Source organism: Amblyraja radiata, chromosome 3 (assembly GCF_010909765.2).
Source record: "Amblyraja radiata isolate CabotCenter1 chromosome 3, sAmbRad1.1.pri, whole genome shotgun sequence".
NCBI classification, from domain to species: domain Eukaryota; kingdom Metazoa; phylum Chordata; class Chondrichthyes; order Rajiformes; family Rajidae; genus Amblyraja; species Amblyraja radiata.
The window spans coordinates 78663638-78685508 of record NC_045958.1 but is presented as its reverse complement, the minus strand read 5'-3'; the positions used below and the strand labels follow the sequence as shown (position 1 = coordinate 78685508).

The 21871-nt window shown below is 45.9% G+C and overlaps 1 protein-coding gene across 1 annotated transcript in view; it reads left to right on the top strand.

The window, feature by feature from the left end:
- The window catches only part of LOC116971567 (sushi, von Willebrand factor type A, EGF and pentraxin domain-containing protein 1-like), a 127625-nt gene that overhangs the window by 14754 nt on the left and 91000 nt on the right, over positions 1–21871 (top strand). Inside the window, exons 6-12 of the mRNA XM_033018802.1 lie at positions 4836–5015; positions 6834–7013; positions 7699–7878; positions 10236–10415; positions 11430–11573; positions 15806–15985; positions 21227–21406. Of these exons, the coding sequence (XP_032874693.1) occupies positions 4836–5015; positions 6834–7013; positions 7699–7878; positions 10236–10415; positions 11430–11573; positions 15806–15985; positions 21227–21406 (1224 nt within the window). The remainder of the gene's footprint in view (positions 1–4835; positions 5016–6833; positions 7014–7698; positions 7879–10235; positions 10416–11429; positions 11574–15805; positions 15986–21226; positions 21407–21871) is intronic.

Sequence of the window (21871 nt, the reverse complement as noted above, 5' to 3'; positions counted from 1 at the left end):
TCTCCCCATATCCCTTGACTCCACTAGCCCCATGAGCTCTATCTAACTCTCTCTTAAATCCATCCAGTGATTTGGCCTCCACTGCTCTCTGTGGCAGGGAATTCCACAAATTCACAACTCTCTGGGTGAAAAAGTTTTTTCTCACTTCAGTCTTAAATGGCCTTCCCTTTATTCTAAGAAAGAGAAAGTTATGTAATAAAGATTAATATTGCCATATATGCCACAGTCTCCCTATCGCATCGCTGTCATTAACTTTTCCAATTGACCCAATTTATTTTTAGTTTGGAGAGAGTGTGGAAACAGACCCTTCGGCCCATCGAGTCCGCATCGACCAGCGATCCCCTCACATTAACTCTATCCTACACACGCTAGGGACAATTTTACATTTATACTAAACCAATTAACCTACAAACCTGTATTTCTTTTGGAGTGTGGGAGGAAACTGAACATTTCGCTGTTTGACTTGCTGAGCGCTTAAGGTATTTTCTGTTTTATATTCGCATCAACAACTTGCCTCTCAGCCTGTGACAACCTCCATCCCATCTGACCGCGTAACTACCCCATACCCACGCCTGATTACAGCCGTGATTCTTCCTCTATCCACCTGCGATCATTGTCCAATCCACCTGTGATCCCTTTCCTATCCGCCCATGATCCTTGCCCAATCCGCCCACAATCCTCCCTTATCCGCCCATGAGCACTCCCTATCTGACGAATTGTGTCTATTCTACCTGAGTCTGGATCTATCTCACTGAGTTTATGCATCTACACTGACTACTTGTACAAATCAAATCAGATTATTTGTCTGCATCTAACCATATATGTGTCTGCATCTTTATCAAATAAAGCACAAAATGTAATCTAATCGGTGGGATAACCAAAGCGCAATCCACCTCAAAACAGTGGAAATTAAAAACTGTATTGCTGAAAAAACTTAAGGATTATAAAAAATGAAATTACTATTATTTATGTAGGAATAATAGCACATTTATTGTAATGTGATAATGAGAGAAGAATTGTTAATAATTTAACTTGCAACATTAATTCATCAAACCCTTGAATTGGAATGATGTAATTAATTATGGGATTAAAATATTACTGCGATATCTAAAAATAACACTTGGTGCCAAGTGCTTATCCCACATTGTGATTGTGCATGGATACTGAAATGTGTGCAGTGAGATAAGGAATTAATACTCATTAGCTCAGGCAAACCCAACCGAAGACAGGACATAACCCCGCGTTCAATTTGCCCAAGAGCTACTTATTTTCACTGGCAGATTACAACCAAAGTTCTGCATTCCTGTAGTATAATTCATGACATCAGGGTGTCACAAACCATATTTGTATGACTGACTTGGCAAATGAAATTGCTTGTATGTTGTAAAACATACTTGGCACTATTCCGATTCTGATTCTGATACAAGTACTATTATGATTCTAATTCAGATATGTAGGAAGGAACTGCAGATGCTGGTTTAAACCAAAGATAGACACAAAATGCTGGAGTAACTCAGCGGGACAGGCAGCATCTCTGGAGAGAAAGAATGGGTGACGTTTTGGGTCGGGACCCTTCTTCAGACTAGTTAGGGATAAGGGAAACGAGAGATATAGACAGTGATGTGGAGAGATAGAGAACAATGAATGAAAGGTATGCAAAAAAAGTAACGACGATAAAGGAAACTGGCCATTGTTAGTTGTTTGTTGGGTGAAAACGGGAAGCTGGTGCAATTTGGGTGGGGGAGAGATAGAAAGAGAGGGAATACATGAAGTGAGAGAAATCAATATTCTTACCAGCATGTAAATGTTGGAGTATATGCAATGTAACAGTCAGTTACACATAATAGAATCTCCAGTGATGTTTCATATAATTTAATTTTACACTAGACAGGAACGAACGAGTTTTATATACTCATGTTCTTTAAATGCTAGCTGTTCAAGATGTCTTTCATTTAATAATGTTCCCATATTCATGCTTCATACCATCATGGTTTATTTTATTTAGATTGAGAATCCTGGTCTTGGAATCAACTCTCTCGCTCTCCATCTTATTGTTTGGACCTCCTTCCCCCCAGAGGAGTCATACACAACAAAATTTATCCTTTCACAATACGAAGTTAAGCATGGTCTGTTCTCTCAAGCTGCCTCCATAACATATTGGTGCAATATATCTTCCACATCACGGTTCTCTGAGCTAAGATTTTCCTTGCCATTGTATTGATTTCCTTCTTTACAAACAAAGCTTCTCACCACTGTTCCCTTTCGCTTGTGCTTTGTCAACAGTGAATAACCCTTGGATATACAGTTCTGAACCTTGCTCACCCTTTTGCTTTGTTTCTGTAAACAACTTTACATTTATTTACACAATAGATTAATTTACCCCACTGTGTTCCGTGCAGCGGGGGACAATTACTTCAAGCTTACCTTTTAAATGTTCTTAGTTATTTTAGAAATGTTTTACACTGTTAGTTTTTTGCCCGTGATTTATTTGTTTTCCAATTTTTTTTGTTTGCTTTCTTTTGTCTCTTTCCTTGTTGTCTCTTTCCTTTCTCTTTTCCTCAGTTTCTCCACTCCGGTTCCTATCCCCCTGCCATTCTGACTTGAAACCTCCCTAATATTCCCATGAGGATACAGGTTCTGATACTGTATGACTGAAACCTGCCTCACTCGAACAAGTCACACCTTCTCTACCACTGATCTCGATGTCTGGAATCTAAATCCCTGCTTATGTACCATCTCTTGTTCACTCACTCACTCACTCATCCGGTCTATTTCCTGTTCCTATAATATTCACTACTTTGTGGCACAGGAAGTAATTCTAAAATCACTGCCTTTGAGCACTTTTTAATTTTAATTCGAAACCCTCAAACTTATGCAGAACATAATTTCTTCTTCTGCCTATGTTGTTGTTACGGATATATACAAGCCATTATGTGCCCAACCTCCTACTCAGTGGTGCAGCCAGTGAAGCTGCTGCCTCAAAACTCCAGCAACCCGGATTCAAACCGAACCTCGGGTGCTGTCTTTGTGGAGTTTCCACGTTCACTCTATGACTGGGTGAGTTTCCCCTAGATGCTCTGGCTTTCTCCCACATCCCAAAGTGCATGGGTGTTAGGTTAACTGGCCCTTTTACAAAGAATTAGAATTTGGAAGGAATTGACGAGAATTTGGGGACGATAAAGTAGTATTGAAGTAAACGGGGGCTAGTTAGTCAGCACAGATTCAGTGGGCTGAAGGGCCTCGGTATAAATCTGTCTATGCGTGTCCTGAGACATTTTGATACTAGTACCCGGGGAGCAGGCACGTGCCGTGAGTAATTACTCGGGGTAGGCCGTCAGTCGGCTTTTTAAAAATCTTAAACCGCGCAGATTGTTCTCCTCTCTGCCAGTCGACTTTTATAAAGTAATTTGTTTTCAAAAGCCATATCTCTTAATAAAGTACCGTATTTTCCAGCAATAAAGACGCACCTGTGTCGAAGACGCACCCCCATCTTGAGTTGCTAAATGTTGAAAAAAGGCTGACGGGACATAGAATTTCTCACGCTCAAAAAATTATAAATAAAAGTAAAGAAAGTATCAATTCAATTTGCCCAAGGTTTCCAGATCTCCTCCATTCTGAATGACTGAATGGGTGGGGGGTGGAGGGTGACCGCAGGTGGAGAGATGGTGGGAAAAACGGGAGCACACCGGGACTAGTTGAATCAGTTGTGATCTTATTGAATGACAATACTAGTTCAAGGGACCAATTGGGAGGAGAGTTCCTTTCACAGAGTGTGGGGAGTCTGACCCGGATCAGCACGGGCAGGAGCATTGAGAAGGAGGGGGTCGGGGATCATGCCAGCAACTCACTCACCACTGCCACGGCATTACTGGCGTGGAGCCACCGCATTGTGGCCGGGGAGGGAAATAGCTCGGGTGGCTGCGAGCGGCCGCCGGGATCTCGGCGCCTTCTGCTGGCCCGCTCACCTCTGGCAGTGCTCTACATCTGAACATCTCTCTCCTGCCGCTCGCATGCGCAGTATGTTGCTGCGCAGAACGTGCATGCAGTCCACGGTGCAAAAGCAGAATTTCAGCTGCCTTCAGCTCCCCTTGTTATTGAAGGCTTGAAGCAGCGTCGATGGCACATGAGCTGCATATACTTTCACGTATTACATGTACTGCGGATGAAAGGCACGAGAGAATTATGCCTACCTAAGATAATTCACCCGTGCCTTTACTATTTATATTTAATAATTACCATTTTATAATTTTAGTCAGGGTAGGCACTGCCTACCTTGCCTATCCTGACGGCACATGCCTGCCCTGACTAAAATTATAAAATGGTAATTATTAAATATAAATAGCTGTGTTCTTAGCTGTCAACTGCAGCTTACCCCCAGAATTACGGAACGCGGTAAGAAACGTACCGTGCTGGAGTCTCATTTGCAGCCGTTGAAACAACTGACCATTCATAATGATGGTGATGATGAAAATATACTTGAATGGTCTGAAGAAGGGTTTCGACCCGAAACTTTGCCTTTTTCCTTCGCTCCATAGATGCTGCTGCACCCGCTGAGTTTCTCCAGTTTTTTTGTGTACCTTATGTTATAATAGGTATTGGTTTATTACGTGTCATGTGCTTTATAGTGTTACAATTACAGAGGAAAAATTGCATAGTCTACAATGAGGTAGGTTGGAAGATCAGGACAACACCCTAGCGTATGGGAGTACTGTTCATTAGTATGAAAACAGTAGGGAAGAAGACATAAGCAGTGAAAGGCACAGTAAAATTAGTGTTTAATTTAAAATTTTTGTGAATTGAAATTATTTTATGTAACTGATTTTGTGTGTTCTTAGCTGTCAACTGCAGCTTACCCCCAGAATTACGGAACGCGGTAAGAAACCTACCGGAGAACTTGACCTATGGCAGGACGGTGAGGTACCAGTGTCTGGCTGGCTACGTGCACGTCAGAGGGGACGGCTCATTACTCTGCTCTGCCCAGGGTCAGTGGGTAGGAACAAACCTTGAATGTGAAGGTCAGTCTTACACAAAGTTTTCAATGGTCTTGAAACTAAAATAACAGGTGAATAACATCCAAACTCTGATCCTTCTCCTGACTAATATTTCTCTTGCTTGAGACAAGCTTCTGCATAAAAGCATCCCATATCAGTGCCTCTCTTAGGGAGGAGCACTGAAGACAGGCCAATTTGGATAGAAAGGTGTGGATGTTCACAGTTCACAGTGGATGTTCTCACAACCTCGCAGCTCTGTACAGAGAGAGGTAACTGTAAAGTGTGTGGACTGTTGGAATATAAGAAATGTACATTTTCACAAAAAGGAATGATTTTGTGAGAGTGTCACCATTGTTGGAATGAATGAAATGAACTCCAGCTCCCTAGAGAAAAGGCTGAGTCACCCAGATGACAGCAGAGCTGAGCCACACTCCTGCTCCTGCCAGAGCTGGACACAATGCCCCTGAACCATCGGCAGTAACATCGTGTCTAAGGTCCAGGAGTGTATCTGCAGGTTTGCAGCCTGGAACAGGCCGATGCACGGCTGGGGCCAGCAGGGGGATTGAAGCATGTCTGGGGATCTGGGCAAGTAGGTGTTCTCACAGGGGCTGTGTGGGAGGTCAGAGGGGGTGCGAGTGCAACATACCAGTGAGATTCAGGGGCTGGGACGATTGGGGTTGGAACATACGGGATGGGTTTTGGGGATGACCATGTGCGTTTGAGCCCAAATGTGTGCATTTATATGTGTGTGTGTGTGTATATATATTTATGCTTGGTGTGTGTGTTTGTTTGGTGTGTGTTTGTGTGCACGTTGTGTTTATGTGGGTGTGCAAGTGTGTGTGTATATGTGTAAGCTTTGTGTGTATGTGCTTGGTGTGTTTTTATGTGTGTGTAGTTGGTGTGTGTGTACGCTTGATGTGAATGGTGTGCGTGCACATGCTGTATGCGTGTGTGCTGGATATGTATGGTGTGTGTAGGCTCAGTGTGTGTGTATGTATGTGCACTTGTGTGTGTTTGGTCCGTGTGTTTGTGCGTGTCTCTGTGTGCGCGTTTGGGTCTGCCCCGAGTGCAGTTGTGTGTGAACATTAATTTCCGTGCAGGAAAATTCTGGTCTCCAGTTCGACCCTTTTGACACTGGTTCAAATACCAGCATTGTGAAGCCTGTCTTCTAGTTAGTGTGTGATGGCCACCCCATGTTAAAACCATGCACAGGTAACATCCACTCCACAACGTGTTATTTAAATGTGGAATGACAGAACTCTCATGGGAAGTGACAGAAAAAACTATGCTACATTATGTAACTGGAGCACAGTCATTTTGATGTTACCCCATCAGCCTGAAAGGGACACTAGACAGAGATGCTGAGCTCAAATATCAAGGTCATAAATGTACTTGGAAAATGTACAGTCTTCAAGGATGTAGCTTTGTCATAAAACGCCTTTCCCTGTAAAATGAGTGAATGCTGCTTCCTTTGGTTCAATCCAACAAGGAGTCAACAGGAGTCTGAAGAAGGGTTTCGGCCCGAAACGTCGCCTATTTCCTTCGCTCCATAGATGCTGCTGCACCCGCTGAGTTTCCCCAGCAATTTTGTGTACCTTCGATATTCCAGCATCTGCAGTTCCCTTTTGAACACAGCAGTCAACAGGAAATGGGTGATCTGACTGTAACCTTAACGCATCTCACCCTCATAACCTTTCACCCTCAATCAAATACTCGCCTACTCCACTAAATTCCATTTGGTACAAGCCAAGTCTGACCAGTTCATTGCGAGTAGTGTCGTAATTTTAGTGGAAGCAGGTATTCGTTAATCCCAGTAATCTTTTGAGATTTGTCTTTCCACAGCTGTTGACTGTGGACCACCCCCAGAGTTACAGAACACAGTGCGATACCCACCAAAGAACACAACATACGGCAGTACGGTGGAGTACCAGTGTCTGACTGGCTATGTGCCCGTGAAAGGAAATGGAACATCAGTCTGCTCTGCCCAGGGTCAGTGGAAAGGGCCAGACCTGGAGTGTGAAGGTCAGTCCTCCAGAGTGTTGCTAATGAAATTTGTACTGAACTAACGAGCAAACGACTCAGCGATATTCCAAACCGTAATTTTTCTCTCAATTAATTTTGCTTCCACCTAAGCCAACAGTGGGATAAAATTAAATTTATTCGTATAGAAGAATGAAAGAAAACAGATAAAGACTGAAGATAGACACAAAAAGCTGGAGTAACTCAGCGGGACAGGCAACATCTCTGGAGAGAACGTTTCAGGTCGAGACCCTTCTTTAGACTGAAGAAGGATCTCGACCCAAAAGGTCACCTATTCTTTCTCACCAGAGATGCAGAATAGCGACTCAATGTGCAAGCAGTTCCTTCTCGTAATATTGATGGAGGGATACTGGGTAAGAATGCAAGGGGGAAATGTCTGACTCTTCTTTATAATACTGCTCTGAAATCTGTTTACATATTTCTAAAAGGCGAAGCATAGATTCTTGTCCCACCAAAGGCTATGGCTCTCCCCATTCAGCACACACTCAATGCTGCATCACAAGTGTATATCATCAGGGGAGGGAAAATGCATCCATGTGTTGCTATACAGTGCAATAATTTAATGCGTCTTGAGAGCAACTTATGCAGGGAAAAAAAGTATCTAGAAATTTAGATTTTCTTGTGAAGTTTTACCACCTGTGTGAAAATGTGATTTGTGCCTCCTCAGCTGTTGACTGTGGGTCACCCCCAGAGTTACAAAACGCAATGCGATACTCACCAGATAACACGACCTACGGCAGTATGGTGGAGTACCAGTGTCTGGCTGGCTATGTGCCCGTGAAAGGAAATAGAACACCAGTCTGCTCTGCCCAGGGTCAGTGGGAAGGGCCAGACCTGGAGTGTGAAGGTCAGTCCTCAAGAGTGTTGCTAATGACATTTACACTAAATTAACAGGCAAACGTCCCAGAAATGTTCAAACCTGCAAAGTTCAAAATTACTTTGCTTCCACATGAGTTAGTTTTCGGATAAAACAAAATTAATTTGCGAAGAATAATCAAGGAAGTGAAAGGAAGAATGAAAGTTGTCTTTATGGAATCATTTATGATGCAGGACAACAGAAAATGCTTTACAGTTAATGACATCATGAAGGTAGCAACGCAAGTAGATAAACTGGCAATCACCGAGGTACATTGTTGAGTAATGTAACAGCCGCAGGGAAAAAGCTGTTCCTGGACCTGCTGGTCCGTCAACGGAGAGACCTGTAGCGCCTCCCAGATGGTAGGAGGGTAAACAGTCTATGGTTGGGGTGAGAGCAGTCCTTGACGATGCTGCGCGCCCTTCGCAGACAACGCTTGCTTTGGACAGACTCAATGGAGGGGAGCGAGGAACCGGTGATGCATTGGGCAGTTTTCACCACCCTCTGCAGTGCTTTCCGGTCGGAGACAGAGCAGTTGCCATACCATACTGTGAAAGGAAAGTTGGTAAGGATGCTCTCGATGGTGAGACAGATGGACCTTCTTCAGTCTCCTCAGGAAGAAGAGACTGGTGAGCCTTCTTGACCAGAGTTGAAGTATTGTGGGTCCAAGAGAGGTCATCGGAGATGTTGACCCCCAGGAACCTGAAGCTGGAAACACGTTCCACCTCCGTCCCGTTAATGTGGATGGGGGTGTGCGTGCCGCCCCTAGACTTCCTGAAGTCTACAATGAGCTCCTTGGTCTTCTTGGAGTTAAGGGCCAGGTTGTTGTCAGCGCTCCATGCTGCTAGGAGCTGGACCTCCTCCCTATAGGCCGACTCATCGTTGTCGCTGATGAGGCCAATCATAATAATTATTATTTTTATTGTCATAATTATTAGTAATTAAATAATAAATGATTACAGATAATAGGCAGTATTTCTTCTCATAATAGTGAGAGAAATACTGAGTGAGAATGCAACAGGAAAAGGTCTTACTCTTCTTTGAATTATTACTTTGAAATATGTTTATCTATACATAACTAAAATTGATCTTGTTATCTTCCGGTTTGGCGGTCTTTCTATTTGCGCAAAAACGGTTCGCAATAGCGCTATAATTTTCCGCCAGTTCACTCATCGTTCTCCCATGCTGCGATTGCACCAAGTTTCGTTCTGTTCGGTTGAATGTTGTAAAAGTTAGCGAAGTATAAACATTTAAAAAAAACGCGCGTGTGCGCAGATCGATCTCTTCTCCTGCCAGTCAGTGGCGCACGGATTAGTCTCTTCCCCTGTCACTCCCCGGGAGCTGAGGGTAGCCGGCGGAGGTTTCCAACCGGATTTTCGGAGGGACCCGAAGCAGCCCCGCCCCAAGCAGCAGCCCCGCCCCAAGCAGCAGCCCAGCCCCAAGCAGCAGCCCAGCCCCAAGCAGCAGCCCAGCCCCAAGCCGCAGCCCAGCCCCAAGCAGCAGCCCAGCCCCAAGCAGCCGCCCAGCCCCAAGCAGCCGCCCAGCCCCAAGCAGCAGCCCAGCATCAGAGACCAGATCCAGCCCAGCCCAGCATGGGAGACCCAGCCCAGCTCAGAGTCGGGGACCCAGCTCAGCCCGCAGTCGGAGATGTTGCCGATGTCGCCAAATGGAAAGCGGAGACTCTGATCCAGGCGGAGGAGAACGACCAGTGACCAGCACCCGCTGTGAGTCCCTATCGCACTGCCAATTCCAGCCACTACCCCTCTGGCCCCCCTCACTGGCTCCTCTCCCGTCATGCCCCCCTCTCCACCATGGCTCTTCCCCCTTCTTTTCTCCGAGCTCCTTCTCCCCCCGCCAACACACCCCTACCCCCCCACAACTCCCTTCCGCCTACACACCCCTCCCCCCCCCCCCCCCCCCCCCCCCCACACACCCCTCCCTCCCACAAGCCCCCCTGCCCACATCCCCCCTCCCTGCCCACATACACCCCCCACCTTCAGGTATGAGGGGAAATGAGCAGTTAGGGGCTATGGGTGAGTGGTGGAATATTGCGTTGGGGGATCGGGTTGCGTTGGGGGATCAGGCCTCCCAGTCTAGTATATTTCTAATAGGGCAGAGAACCCGAGTTTCATGTCCCACAATAAGGTTGGCTCTGACAGTTCAGCACAAGCTCAGTGCAGCATCAGGAGTGTGTGCCATGGAGGGGAAGGAAAATATATCACTGCGTTCCTTTATCGTACAATAATTTCACGGGGAGCAACACGAACATCAGTACATAAAAATCACCAGAAATGTAGATTTTCTTTTGAAGTTTATCCAGTATGGAAATGTGATTTGTGCCTCCTCAGCTGTTGACTGCGGCTCACCCCCAGTGTTACAGAACACAGTGCGATACCCACCAAAGAACACGACCTACGGCAATACAGCGGAGTACCAGTGTCTCGTTGGCTATGTGCCCGTGAAAGGAAATGGAACATCAGTCTGCTCTGCCCAGGGTCAGTGGGAAGGGCCAGACCTGGAGTGCGAAGGTCAGTTCTCCAGAATGTTGCTAATGACGTTTACACTAAATTAACAGTCAAGCATTCCAGTGACATTCTGATCTGTGATTTTTCTCTCAATTAATTTGCTTCCACATGAGCCAGTTTTCAAATAAAACAAAATTAATTTGGACGAACAATGAAGGCAGACATTTGGGGAAAGAAAGAATGAAAGTTGTCTTTGTGGTACCTTTCATAATGTACGACAATTGAAAATCCTCGTAATGACATTATGAAGGTAGCAATGCAAGTAGATAAAGTGGGAAAGAGGGAGTTTCGTACAATTGCTGCATTGACTATGCTTTTGAGTAAAAGAAGTTTTTGTAGAACTTTGGTCAGGCCATCTTTGGAATAATGTATGAAGTTCTGGTCACCCCATTACGTGAAGGATGAGAATGCTATGGAGAGAGTGCAGTAGAATTTTACTTGGATGTTGCCTAGATTACCAGGTTTTAGCTATAATTAATAGTTAGATACACTTGGATTGTATTTTCTGGAGTGTCAGACAGGGGGGACTTCTGAGAGAAGTTTATAAAGTCTTCTTCTTTCGTGTGCATCATCTATGTTTCAAATGTTCGGCCAGGCTCTTGCACAGTGGACAGCCTTCTCGTTTGCCACTGCTAGATCTTCCAGGCAGCATTGTTCACCAACAAATGGGCATCTTAGTAGGTGTTGCATGGATTGTACAGATGTTACACATTCACACTCTGTGTCTGCCGCATCTGCATGGCCTCATTTGCTCATATTGGTCTTGCATCGGCCCATCCCTGTATGAAGCTGATTGAGGGACTTCCAGGTCTTCCAGTCACACATGTGATCAGGTGGTAGCTATTCCTTGGTAGGGATTGGCATATTTACGTGCGGGTGGCTTTCACTGCCTTCCTTTTCCCACAAGGCTTGTCTGGTAAACCATAGACCTATTGACCTAAGATGACACCTACCTGCGGCAACATTTTGCCAGCGGGACAACAGAATATAGTATTTCTGAGCTCACCTGTATTAAAGAATCTGCAGAAATCAATGATGTAAGTAGCGAGCTGCTGACGCATTTAAATGCATTAGCGCTACTGAGATCTCCCGAAGGTAGCGACTGTAAGGGCATCCCCGATCGGAGGGGAATCCCCAACCCTGCGGAGGAGCGCAGGTACAGTAAGTTCTGCACCTGTAAACACCGGGAGGGCCTTCATGGAGTCCAGACTCAAGGTCGTTGGGCAGGAGCTCGAGGTGCCGACTGTAAGGGAATTTCCGATTGCAGGGGAATCCCCGACCTCGTGGAGACTCATAAGTACTATACCTGTAAACACCGAGGAGGGCTTCATGGAGTACGGAAACGTTGTTGTCGGGCAAGACTACAAGTAAGACTGAAACGCAGGCGACTTCGGCCCCCTCTCCCTACCATCCAACTGGCCAAAGTACAGTCACTAGAACACAAAGTGGAGGACTTCAGGCCAAGGCTGCTTTACCAAAGGGAGCTGAGGGAATGCTCTGTGTTCTGTTTCACAGAGACATGGCTCACCCCCAGCTCCCCAAACTCAGCCGTCCAGCCTGAAGGTTTCTCCATCCACCGTATGGACCGAACGCAGGCATCTGGGAAAGGGAGAGGAGGGGGCGTCTGCCTCATGGTCAACTCTTTGTGGTGCTCAGACGTGGCAGTCCTATCAAACTCCTGCTCTCCACACCTGGCGATGAAGTGCCGCCCCTTATACCTACCAAGGGAATTCACCTCCATTATCCTGACCACGGCCAACATCCCGCCCCAGGCAGACGTCCGTCTGGCAGCTGCACGCCATGGTCAACAAGCACCAGACAGCCTACCCCGAGGCGTTTACCATCATAGCCGGGGACAACAACAAAGCCAACCTGAAGAAATCGCTCCCTAACTTCCACCAACATGTCTCCTGCAACACCAGAGGACCAAACACCCTCGACCACTGCTACACGACCATCAAAGACGGCTTTCGCTCTATCCCTCGCCCTCACTTCGGAAAATCCGACCATTCAGCGGTGCTGCATCTTCCTGCATACAGGCAGCAACTGAAGAAATCACCCCCAGAGGTGAGGACTGTACAGAGCTGGTCGGGGGAGGCAGAGGAACAACTCCAGGACTGCTTGGAGTCTGTAGATGGGGCAATGTTCAAGGACTCGGCAACAGACCTGAATGAATACGCCAGACTTCATAAGGAAATGTGTGGAGGACTGCATTCCAACAAAAACCTTCCAAGTGTTTCCTAACCAGAAGCCTTGGATGAACCATGAGATCCGCATTCTTCTGAAGACCAGATCCCGGGCATTCAGGTCTGGCGATGTCCTACTAGCGGTCCAGATACGACCTTGGTAAGGCCATCAAAAAGGCCAAAAGGGACTTCTGCTCCAAACTGGAGGATGAGACGGATGTTCGGCAACTGTGGCACGGCTTGAATGCCATCACCTCCTACAAGGCGAAATCAGGAGGCGGCTCAAACGACAGTGAAGCATCACTCCCTGATGAGCTCAATGCATTCTATGCAGGGTTCGATAGGGAGAACAGTGATGTGCCTTCCCGAGCCCCTTTCGCCCTGATGGTATTACAGTCACAGAGGCCGGCATCAGAAGATCCTTCAGGGGCTGAACCCTCAGAAAGCACCTGGACCTGATGGAATACCCGGTCGAGTCTCAAGACATCTGCAGACCAACTGGCGGGAGTTTTTGCGGACATTTTCAACCTCTCACTTCTGAGGTCTGAGGTTCCCACCTGCTTTAAGAGAGCATCAATAATACCGGTGCCCAAGAAGAGTAAGGTGACGTGACTCAATGACTATGGACCAGTTGCACTAACGTCTGTGGTGATGAAGTGCTTTGAGAGGTTGGTTATGGTGCACATCAACTCCTACAGAGCCTGTCCCACTTTCACGACCTAATTCACGAACTCTGCCGAGTTTACCCTTGACTCATACTCGCAGCTTGGTCATCATGAGGTCGTAGGAGGTCGTGGGTAGGTCATGATGCTAGTCCTATGTACTCGTGGCATCAAGTAGGTCGGGGCGTTTTTCTAGCCTGATGAAAAATGTCCACGAGTAAAAAAGGTTGTTAAAGTGGGACAGGCCCTTTACTCGACAAGAACCTCGACCAACTACAGTTCGCATATCGCCACAACAGGTCAACGGAGGATGCAATTTCACTGGCTCTCCATTCCACATTGGACCACTTGGACAATAAAAACACCTATGTCAGGCTGTTGTTTATGGACTACAGCTCGGCGTTTAATACCATCGCTGATTACCAAGCTCATGGAACTGAGCTCCTGCACATCCCTCTGCAATTGGATCCTCGACTTCCTCATCCACAGACCACAGTCTGTTCGAATTGGAGGAACCACTTCATCCTCAGTAACAATTACTACGGGAGTACCTCAAGGCTGCGTGCTCAGCCCCCTGCTGTACTCACTCTATACTCATGACTGCGTAGCCGGTCATAGTGCGAACTCCATCATCAAGTTTGCCGCCTACACCACTGTTGTTGGACAAATCACAGATGGGGACGAGTCAGAGTATAGAAGTGAGATCGACCGACTGACCAAATGGTGCCAGCACAACAACCTGGCTCTCAACATCAGTAAGACCAAGGAACTGATTGTGGACTTTGGTAGGGGAAGGATGAGGACCCACAATCCTGTTTACATCAACGGGACGATGGTGGAAAGGGTCAATAACTTCAAATTCCTGGGCATGCATATATCAGAAGATCTTTCCTGGACCCAGCACACCGATGCAATTGCAAAGAAGGCACATTAGCGACTCTACTTCCTGAGAAGATTACGGAGATTCGGCAAGTCGAAAAGGATTCTCCTAAACTTCTATAGGTGCACGGTAGAGAGCATTCTGGCTGGCCTGATTCGGCAATTTGAAATGTTCAGGAGCGAAAAAGACTACAAAAAGTTGTGACCACTGCCCAGTCCATCACCGGCTTTGACCTCCCCACCGTCAAAGGGATCTATCGTAGTCGCTGCCTCAAAAAGGCAGCCAAAATCATCAAGGACCCACACCATCCTGGCCACACACTCATCTCACCGTTGCCATCAGGAAGAAGGTACAGGAGCCTGAAGACTGTAACGTCCAGGTTCAGGAACAGCTACTTCCCTACAGCCATCAGGCTATTAAACACAATGAATAAGCTCTGAGCTCTGAACTGCAAAAGACTATATTATTAATTGTTATCTGCACTATCTATATTACTAAAAGTCTGATCTTAACCGCTTTTGGCCCACTGTGCTGCGATTTCAGAGAGAATGCCGCCACCTACGGCCGTCATTTTTGGCCACCTCGCTCAGAGCCCATCTGCGCCATCCGGGACAGGAGGATTTTTCCCATCGATGAAAAATCAGAGAGATATTCATGTTTAAAAAAAAAATCGCCATTCTCTCTGCTGCCCCCGCTGGCGGCAGGGGGGAGGGACTATAAAACCCGGAAGCCAGTGCTGAATCTGCAGCTGTCATTAAGGGCGGCATCAACTTTCTTTGCATGAGATGATCTCTCTCATACAGGACAAGCATGCTCTGCAGCAGAGTAGCACAGCGCAAGAGCAGTTGACCGCAGTGTGGATGCATTGGTACCCCACGACAAGTTTGGCAGCTTGCGTAGGAAGTTCTTATAAAGTTATAAAGAGGCATAGAAAGAATTGGCAATCAGAAGCTTTTTCCCCAGAGTAGAAGTGTCAAATATTGGAGGGCAATAAGGTCAGAGGGTAATATTTTAGTTTATAGGGGATGTTTTTTAGAGTGGTGGGTGCGTGGTACGATTTTGAGATTTAAGCTTTCAGATGGGTACATGAGCATGTTGGGGAAGGAGGGGTATGGAGCAGGTGCAGGCAGAAGGGATCTGTGCAAGCAGGCAACATGTTCGACACAGGCATTGTGGGCCTAAGGGACTGTAACTGCTATACTGAGTGTTCTTTATTAATATTGAAGTGTAGAAACTATTGCAATGTGAAGCCAAGTTGCGCAGAGGAAAGTGTCACAGACAAGAACGTCGCAATGTGCAAGCGATTTCCCCTCGTAATATTGATGAAATACTGGGTGAAAATGCCAGGGTGATGGGTGGAATTTCTTACTCTTCTTTGAAACACCACTCTGAAATCCTTTTATATACTTCTAGTAGGGCAGAGGACCCTAGTTTTATGTCCCAACAGAATGACGAAGCTCTGACAGTTCAGCACATCCTCAATGCTGCATCAGGAATGTGTTTCATGAAGGGAAGGAAATGCATCCTAGCGTTCCTTTATTACGCGATAATTTAACATGTCTTGGGAGCAATGTGATCTTCGATTAAATATTTTTTTCTTCACAAATATAGATTTTCTTTTGATATTTTACTGCTGGTATGGAAATCTGATTTGTCTTTCCTCAGCTGTTGACTGTGGGTCACCCCCATGGTTACAGAACACAATGCGATACCCACCAGAGAACACGACCTACGGCAGTACGGTGGAGTACCAGTGCCTGGCTGGCTATGTGCCCGTGAAAGGAAATGGAACATCAGTCTGCTCTGCCCAGGGTCAGTGGGATGGTCCAGACCTGGAGTGCGAAGGTCAGTCTCCAGAGTGTTGCTAATTGAGATATTTTAACCTGTGATGTTTCTCTCGCACAATTTTGCTTCCATATTGTGAGGAAAGAGTTAATAGACATGGTTGATTTAGACTAGGGATAGAAAAATATAACTTAGAAAGAAATAAGATGTCAGCAGAAGCCAGACTGCTAGTAGAATAGAAAGTAACGATATAAAGAACAGAGAGAAATTCTAGATAAAAAGTAGCAACAGAAATACTTCAGTAGAAGTTTGGGTGGACGTTCCACGACGTTCTCGTGGGAATCTGGGTTTTATGTTATGATTGGAAGAAGCTCAATGGGTGTGAAAATAGTGAAAAGAAATGTATAAAGATAGAAGACATCCCGATGCTCGGTGTGCCTCTAGGGGACATCAGAGGAGAGGCACCTATTCTGCAGAATATGAACTTAATAAAAACACTTCTTTGCCTGAATTTGTCTCAAGAGCATTTGTGATTTTGAATCTCACAACTTGGGGGCTCGTTTCCGAGATCCAATACTCTGGACAGCTGACGGGAGTAGACGGACGAAGGGAAGGTGCACCCTGCTGAGTTCAACTGTCTCAGACTCCTTGCTTGCCGTCAGCTGTTTAAGCAGTAGTATCCGGACCACACAGAGACTCGACAAAGAAGTGGGAGTAGTCGGAAATCGCGAAAAATCAATCGAGTAATTCCAGTGCATGGAACCCAGAACTAAAAATTAAAGCATTGCTGGCCCAGAGCCCACCACTGGACTTTCCGATTCACTCAGTCAAGGCTGGAGACTGGGTATTAATAAAAACGTGGAAAGAAGAAAAGCTGCAAGCTAAGTGGACTGGACCCTACTTGGTATTACTAATCACGGAGACAGCAGTACGAACAAAAGAGAAAGGGTAGACTCACGCAAGTCGAGTTAAGGGTCCTGTGGAGGCCCCACCAGACGATATCAGCCCGTGGACTGTGCGCAAAGGAGAAGAACCATTGACTTTAACATTTACCAAGAACCCGCAGGAAAAATGAAGATTTCGTGTTGGTGGGTCGTGTGTTGGGTGGTTACCCAACTTGTAAGTAATGTAACATGCATAAAAATCACAATACCACAGAATAGAAGGTCCACCACCATCCCATTTAATGTATGTAAAGGAAAATGGTGGTGCGGCTATAGAATGTATGTATGCACCCATCCCTGTAAAGATTGGCACGCGGTGTTTACTTCATCAAAATATGGGTGGCATCGGACCACGTATCAAACTGATAGGTGGAGAGTATATCAAAACCCGAACGAGAAATTGCCAGGACGCGTATATGTGAGCATACAGAGTGTCCAAATACAGGGAAGTGGTAGGTATTGGATATGTGCAGATACAACAGGGAAGGACGCATGTCTGAAGTTTGAGATAGAAGTAAAGTGAGATGGGAAGATACGAGGATAGGGGAGAGGTGTTCAAGATAGATGACAGTCAGAATAGGGATCCCGGGGCAACACCAGCACCACCAGTAGTCAGCAATGTCATCAGGGAAAATGAGTCGAAGGATCTGAAGATAATGATAGTAGCAAGAGAAACAGGATTAAAAGGCAGTTATATAAGAAAGGAATACCAACAGGGGGAAAAGGAGCCAACACCTGGCTTGCCTGGATGATGTACACAGCCAGAAGTATGCAACGAACCAATTGTTACGCCTGCGCTAGAGCTAGGCCTCAGCTGGTCCCAGTACCATTTCCACTGAATTGGGATAGAACACCTAGGGCTATGACATGTATACTACAGCTATTCACGAATCCCCTCTTACCAAAGAATGTGATATGCCAGAGTTATCATTACCTATTTCCGGCCAGCAACAACAATACGAAGGGCCGAAGGGAAGACCCTTGACCTCCTCCATTTACCATTCCTTTTGGGGAGGAGGGGTTTGAGTGCTATACAAGAAATAACCCAGAGGGACAGGACATGGGGGAGGTGCTCAACTGCAATAAGACGTATAACATAACGGCTGAGGAACAGGGGCCACTGTTCAATAGCTCCTGGCTGAAAAAGCAGATAGTCAGTAGAGCCGATGTCTGGTGGTGGTGCGGGGAGAATACCCTGTGGCCCCGGTTACCAGGGTCATGGACGGGAACCTGTACCCTCATACAACTGATGATGCCCTTCACCATAGCAGTAGAACATGCTGTAGAACTCGATAAAGGAAGCCGACGACAAAAGAGAAAGGTGAGAGGATCATTCGACACACACATCTATATAGATGCGATAGGGGTGCCAAGAGGGGTACCCGATGAATTTAAAGCCAGAAATCAGATAGCTGCGGGCTTTGAGTCCATACTCTTCTGGTGGTCCACAGTTAATAAAAATGTGGACTGGATCAACTACCTGTACTACAATCAACAACGCTTTATAAATTACACTCGAGATGCAGTTGAAGGATTAGCGGAACAACTGACAGCTTACCAGCCAAATGGCCTGGCAAAATCGCATGGCCTTGAACATGCTACTGGCTGAGAAGGGAGGGGTGTGTGTAATGTTTGGCGAACAATGTTGCACATTCATCCCCAACAACACTGCTCCGGATGGGTCAGTGTCAAGAGCCCTAGCAGGTCTCACCTCTCTGTCTATCGAATTGGCTGAGAACTCTGGAGTAGACACCTCCTGGACTGGGTTTCTAGACTCCTGGTTTGGGAAATGGAAGCACATCTTTACATCAGCCCTAACATCAGTGATAGTCATGGTGGGGTTACTGTGTTTGTTCGGATGTTGTATCATTCCCTGCGTACGGGGATTGGCTCAGCGATTGATAGAAACAGCCCTGACAAAGAACAGTGCTGCCACCATGATGGCCTTCAGAACACAGTATGACCAACGAGAGGAGGATAGGGAGGTGAAGAATCTGCTGCTAGCATTAGAAAAGGAGGAAATAGTGTAAATCAAGGGTGCGTAGCAAAAAGAAAAGGATGGATTGTGAGGAAAGAGTTAATAGACATGGTTGATTTAGACTAGGGATAGAAAAATATAACTTAGAAAGAAATAAGATGTCAGCAGAAACCAGACTGCTAGTAGAATAGAAAGTAACGATATAAAGAACAGAGAGAAATTCTAGATAAAAAGTAGCAACAGAAATACTTCAGTAGAAGTTTGGGTGGACGTTCCACGACGTTCTCGTGGGAATCTGGGTTTTATGTTATGATTGGAAGAAGCTCAATGGGTGTGAAAATAGTGAAAAGAAATGTATAAAGATAGAAGACATCCCGATCCTCGGTGTGCCTCTAGGGGACATCAGTGGAGAGGCACCTATTCTGCAGAATATGAAATTAATAAAAACACTTCTTTGTCTGAATTTGTCTCAAGAGCATTTGTGATTTTTGAATCTCACACATATGAGCCGGTTTTCAGATAAAACAAAATTAATTTGGGACGAATAGTGAAGGAAGTGAAAGGAAGAATGAAAGTTGTCTTTATGGAACCGTTCATGATGCAGGACAACAGAAAAGGCTTTACAGTTAATGACATAATAGACAATAGACAATAGGTGCAGGAGTTGGCCATTTGGCCTTTTGAGCCAGCACCGCCATTCAATGTGATCATGGCTGGTCATCCCCAATCAGTACTCCGTTCCTGCCTTCTCCCCATATCCCCTGACTCTGCTATTTTTAAGAGCCCTATCTAGTTCTCTCTTGAAAGCATCCAGAGAACCTGCCTCCACCGCCCTCTGAAGCAGAGAATTCCACAGGCTCGCCACTCTCTGTGAGAAAAACAGTTTCCTTGTCTCCGTTCTAAATGGCTTACTCCTTATTCTTAAACTGTGGCCCCTGGTTCTGGACTCCCCCAACATCGGGAACATGTTTCCTGCCTCTAGCGTGTCCAAGCCCTTAACAATCTTATATGTTTCAATGAGATATCCTCTCATCCTTCTAAACTCCAGAGTGTACAAGCCCAGCTGCTCCATTCTCTCAGCATATGACAGTCCCGCCATCCCGGGAATTAACCTTGTAAACCTACGCTGCACTCCCTCAATAGCAAAATAATGAAGGTAGGAACACAAGGTAACAACGCAAGTAGATAAAGTGGCAAAGAGGAAGTAAGGTACGCTTGCTACATTTATTGGGCCACTGAGTATAAGAGTCAGGAAGACCTATTGCAGCTTAACAAAACATTGTTCAGGTCATCTTTGGAATCACATCTGCAGTTCTGCATATGTTGCATGAAGGATGAGCAGGCTTTGGAGAGAGTGCAGAAGAGCTTGACCAGGATGCTGCTTACATTAGCAGGTTTCAGCTATAATGAATGGTTGGACAAACTTGTTATCTTTCTGGAGTGTCGGAAGCTGAGGGGACATGTGGTAGAAGTTTATAAAATTATAAGAGGCAAAGAAAGGGTAGGCAATCGGAACCTTTTATCCCTGGGTAGAAATGTCAAATATTGGAGGGCATAGCTATAAGGTCAGAGGGTAAAATTTAAGATAAAGTGCAAAGTTTTTTTTAATGGTAGGTGCCAGGTACACGCTGCTAGGGGTGATGGTAGAAGCAGATATGATTGTTGCATTTAAGAGGGTTTCTGATAGATGCGTGAATATTCTGTGGATGGAGGGATATGCAACAGGTGCAGGCTAAAGGGATTAGTGCAAGCAGGCAACATCTTTTGCGCAGACATGGTGGGCAGAAATGCTTCTTATTGTACTGTACTGAGCTCTGTTCTATGTTAATATTGAAGTGCAGTCACTATTGTAATGTACGCAATGTGAAGCCAAGTTGAGCACAGAAAGGTCTCATAGGCAATAATCATAATCATACTTTATTAGCCAAAAATGTTTTGCAACATGCAAGGAATTTGATTTGCCATACAGTCATACCAATAAAAAGCAACAAAACACACAAAATACATTTTAACATAAACATCCACCACAGCGAATCTTCCACATACCTCAATGTGATGGAAGGCGGAAAAAAAAGTTAAATCTCTTCCCTTCTTTGTTCTCCCGCAGTCGAGGGCCTCGAGCCTTCGTTGACGGGACGATCTTGGCTTCCGTAGCCAACGGTCGGGCCCTCCGCGACGGGGCAATCAAGCTCCTGCATGGGGGGGATCTCAGCTCCCCGCGCTGGGCGATCGGACCCCGGGACGGGGCTAGTCGAACCTCTTGCGACTTTGGAGCTTCCCGACATCAGTCTGTACCGGAGACTGCGAGGTCTCCGGTAGATATAGATTTTCTTTTGATATTTTACTGCTGGTATGGAAATCTGATTTGTCTTTCCTCAGCTGTTGAATGTGGGTCACCCCCATGGTTACAGAACACAATGCGATACCCACCAGAGAACACGACCTACGGCAGTACGGTGGAGTACCAGTGCCTGGCTGGCTATGTACCCGTGAAAGGAAATGGAACATCAGTCTGCTCTGCCCAGGGTCAGTGGGATGGTCCAGACCTGGAGTGTGAAGGTCAGTCTCCAGAGTGTTGCTAATGAAATTTACACCAAATTAACAGGAAAACATCCGAGAGATAATTTAACCTGTGATGTTTCTCTCGCACAATTTTGCTTCCATATGAGCCGGTTTTCAGATAAAACAAAATTAATTTGGGACGAATAGTGAAGGAAGTGAAAGGAAAAATGAAAGTTGTCTTTATGGAACCGTTCATGATGCAGGACAACAGAAAAGGCTTTACAGTTAATGACATAATAGACAATAGACAATAGGTGCAGGAGTTGGCCATTTGGCCCTTTGAGCCAGCACCGCCATTCAATGTGATCATGGCTGATCATCCCCAATCAGTACCCCATTCCTGCCTTCTCCCCATATCCCCTGACTCCGCTATTTTTAAGAGCCCTATCTAGTTCTCTCTTGAAAGCATCCAGAAAACCTGCCTCCACCGCCCTCTGAGGCAGAGAATTCCACAGGCTCGCC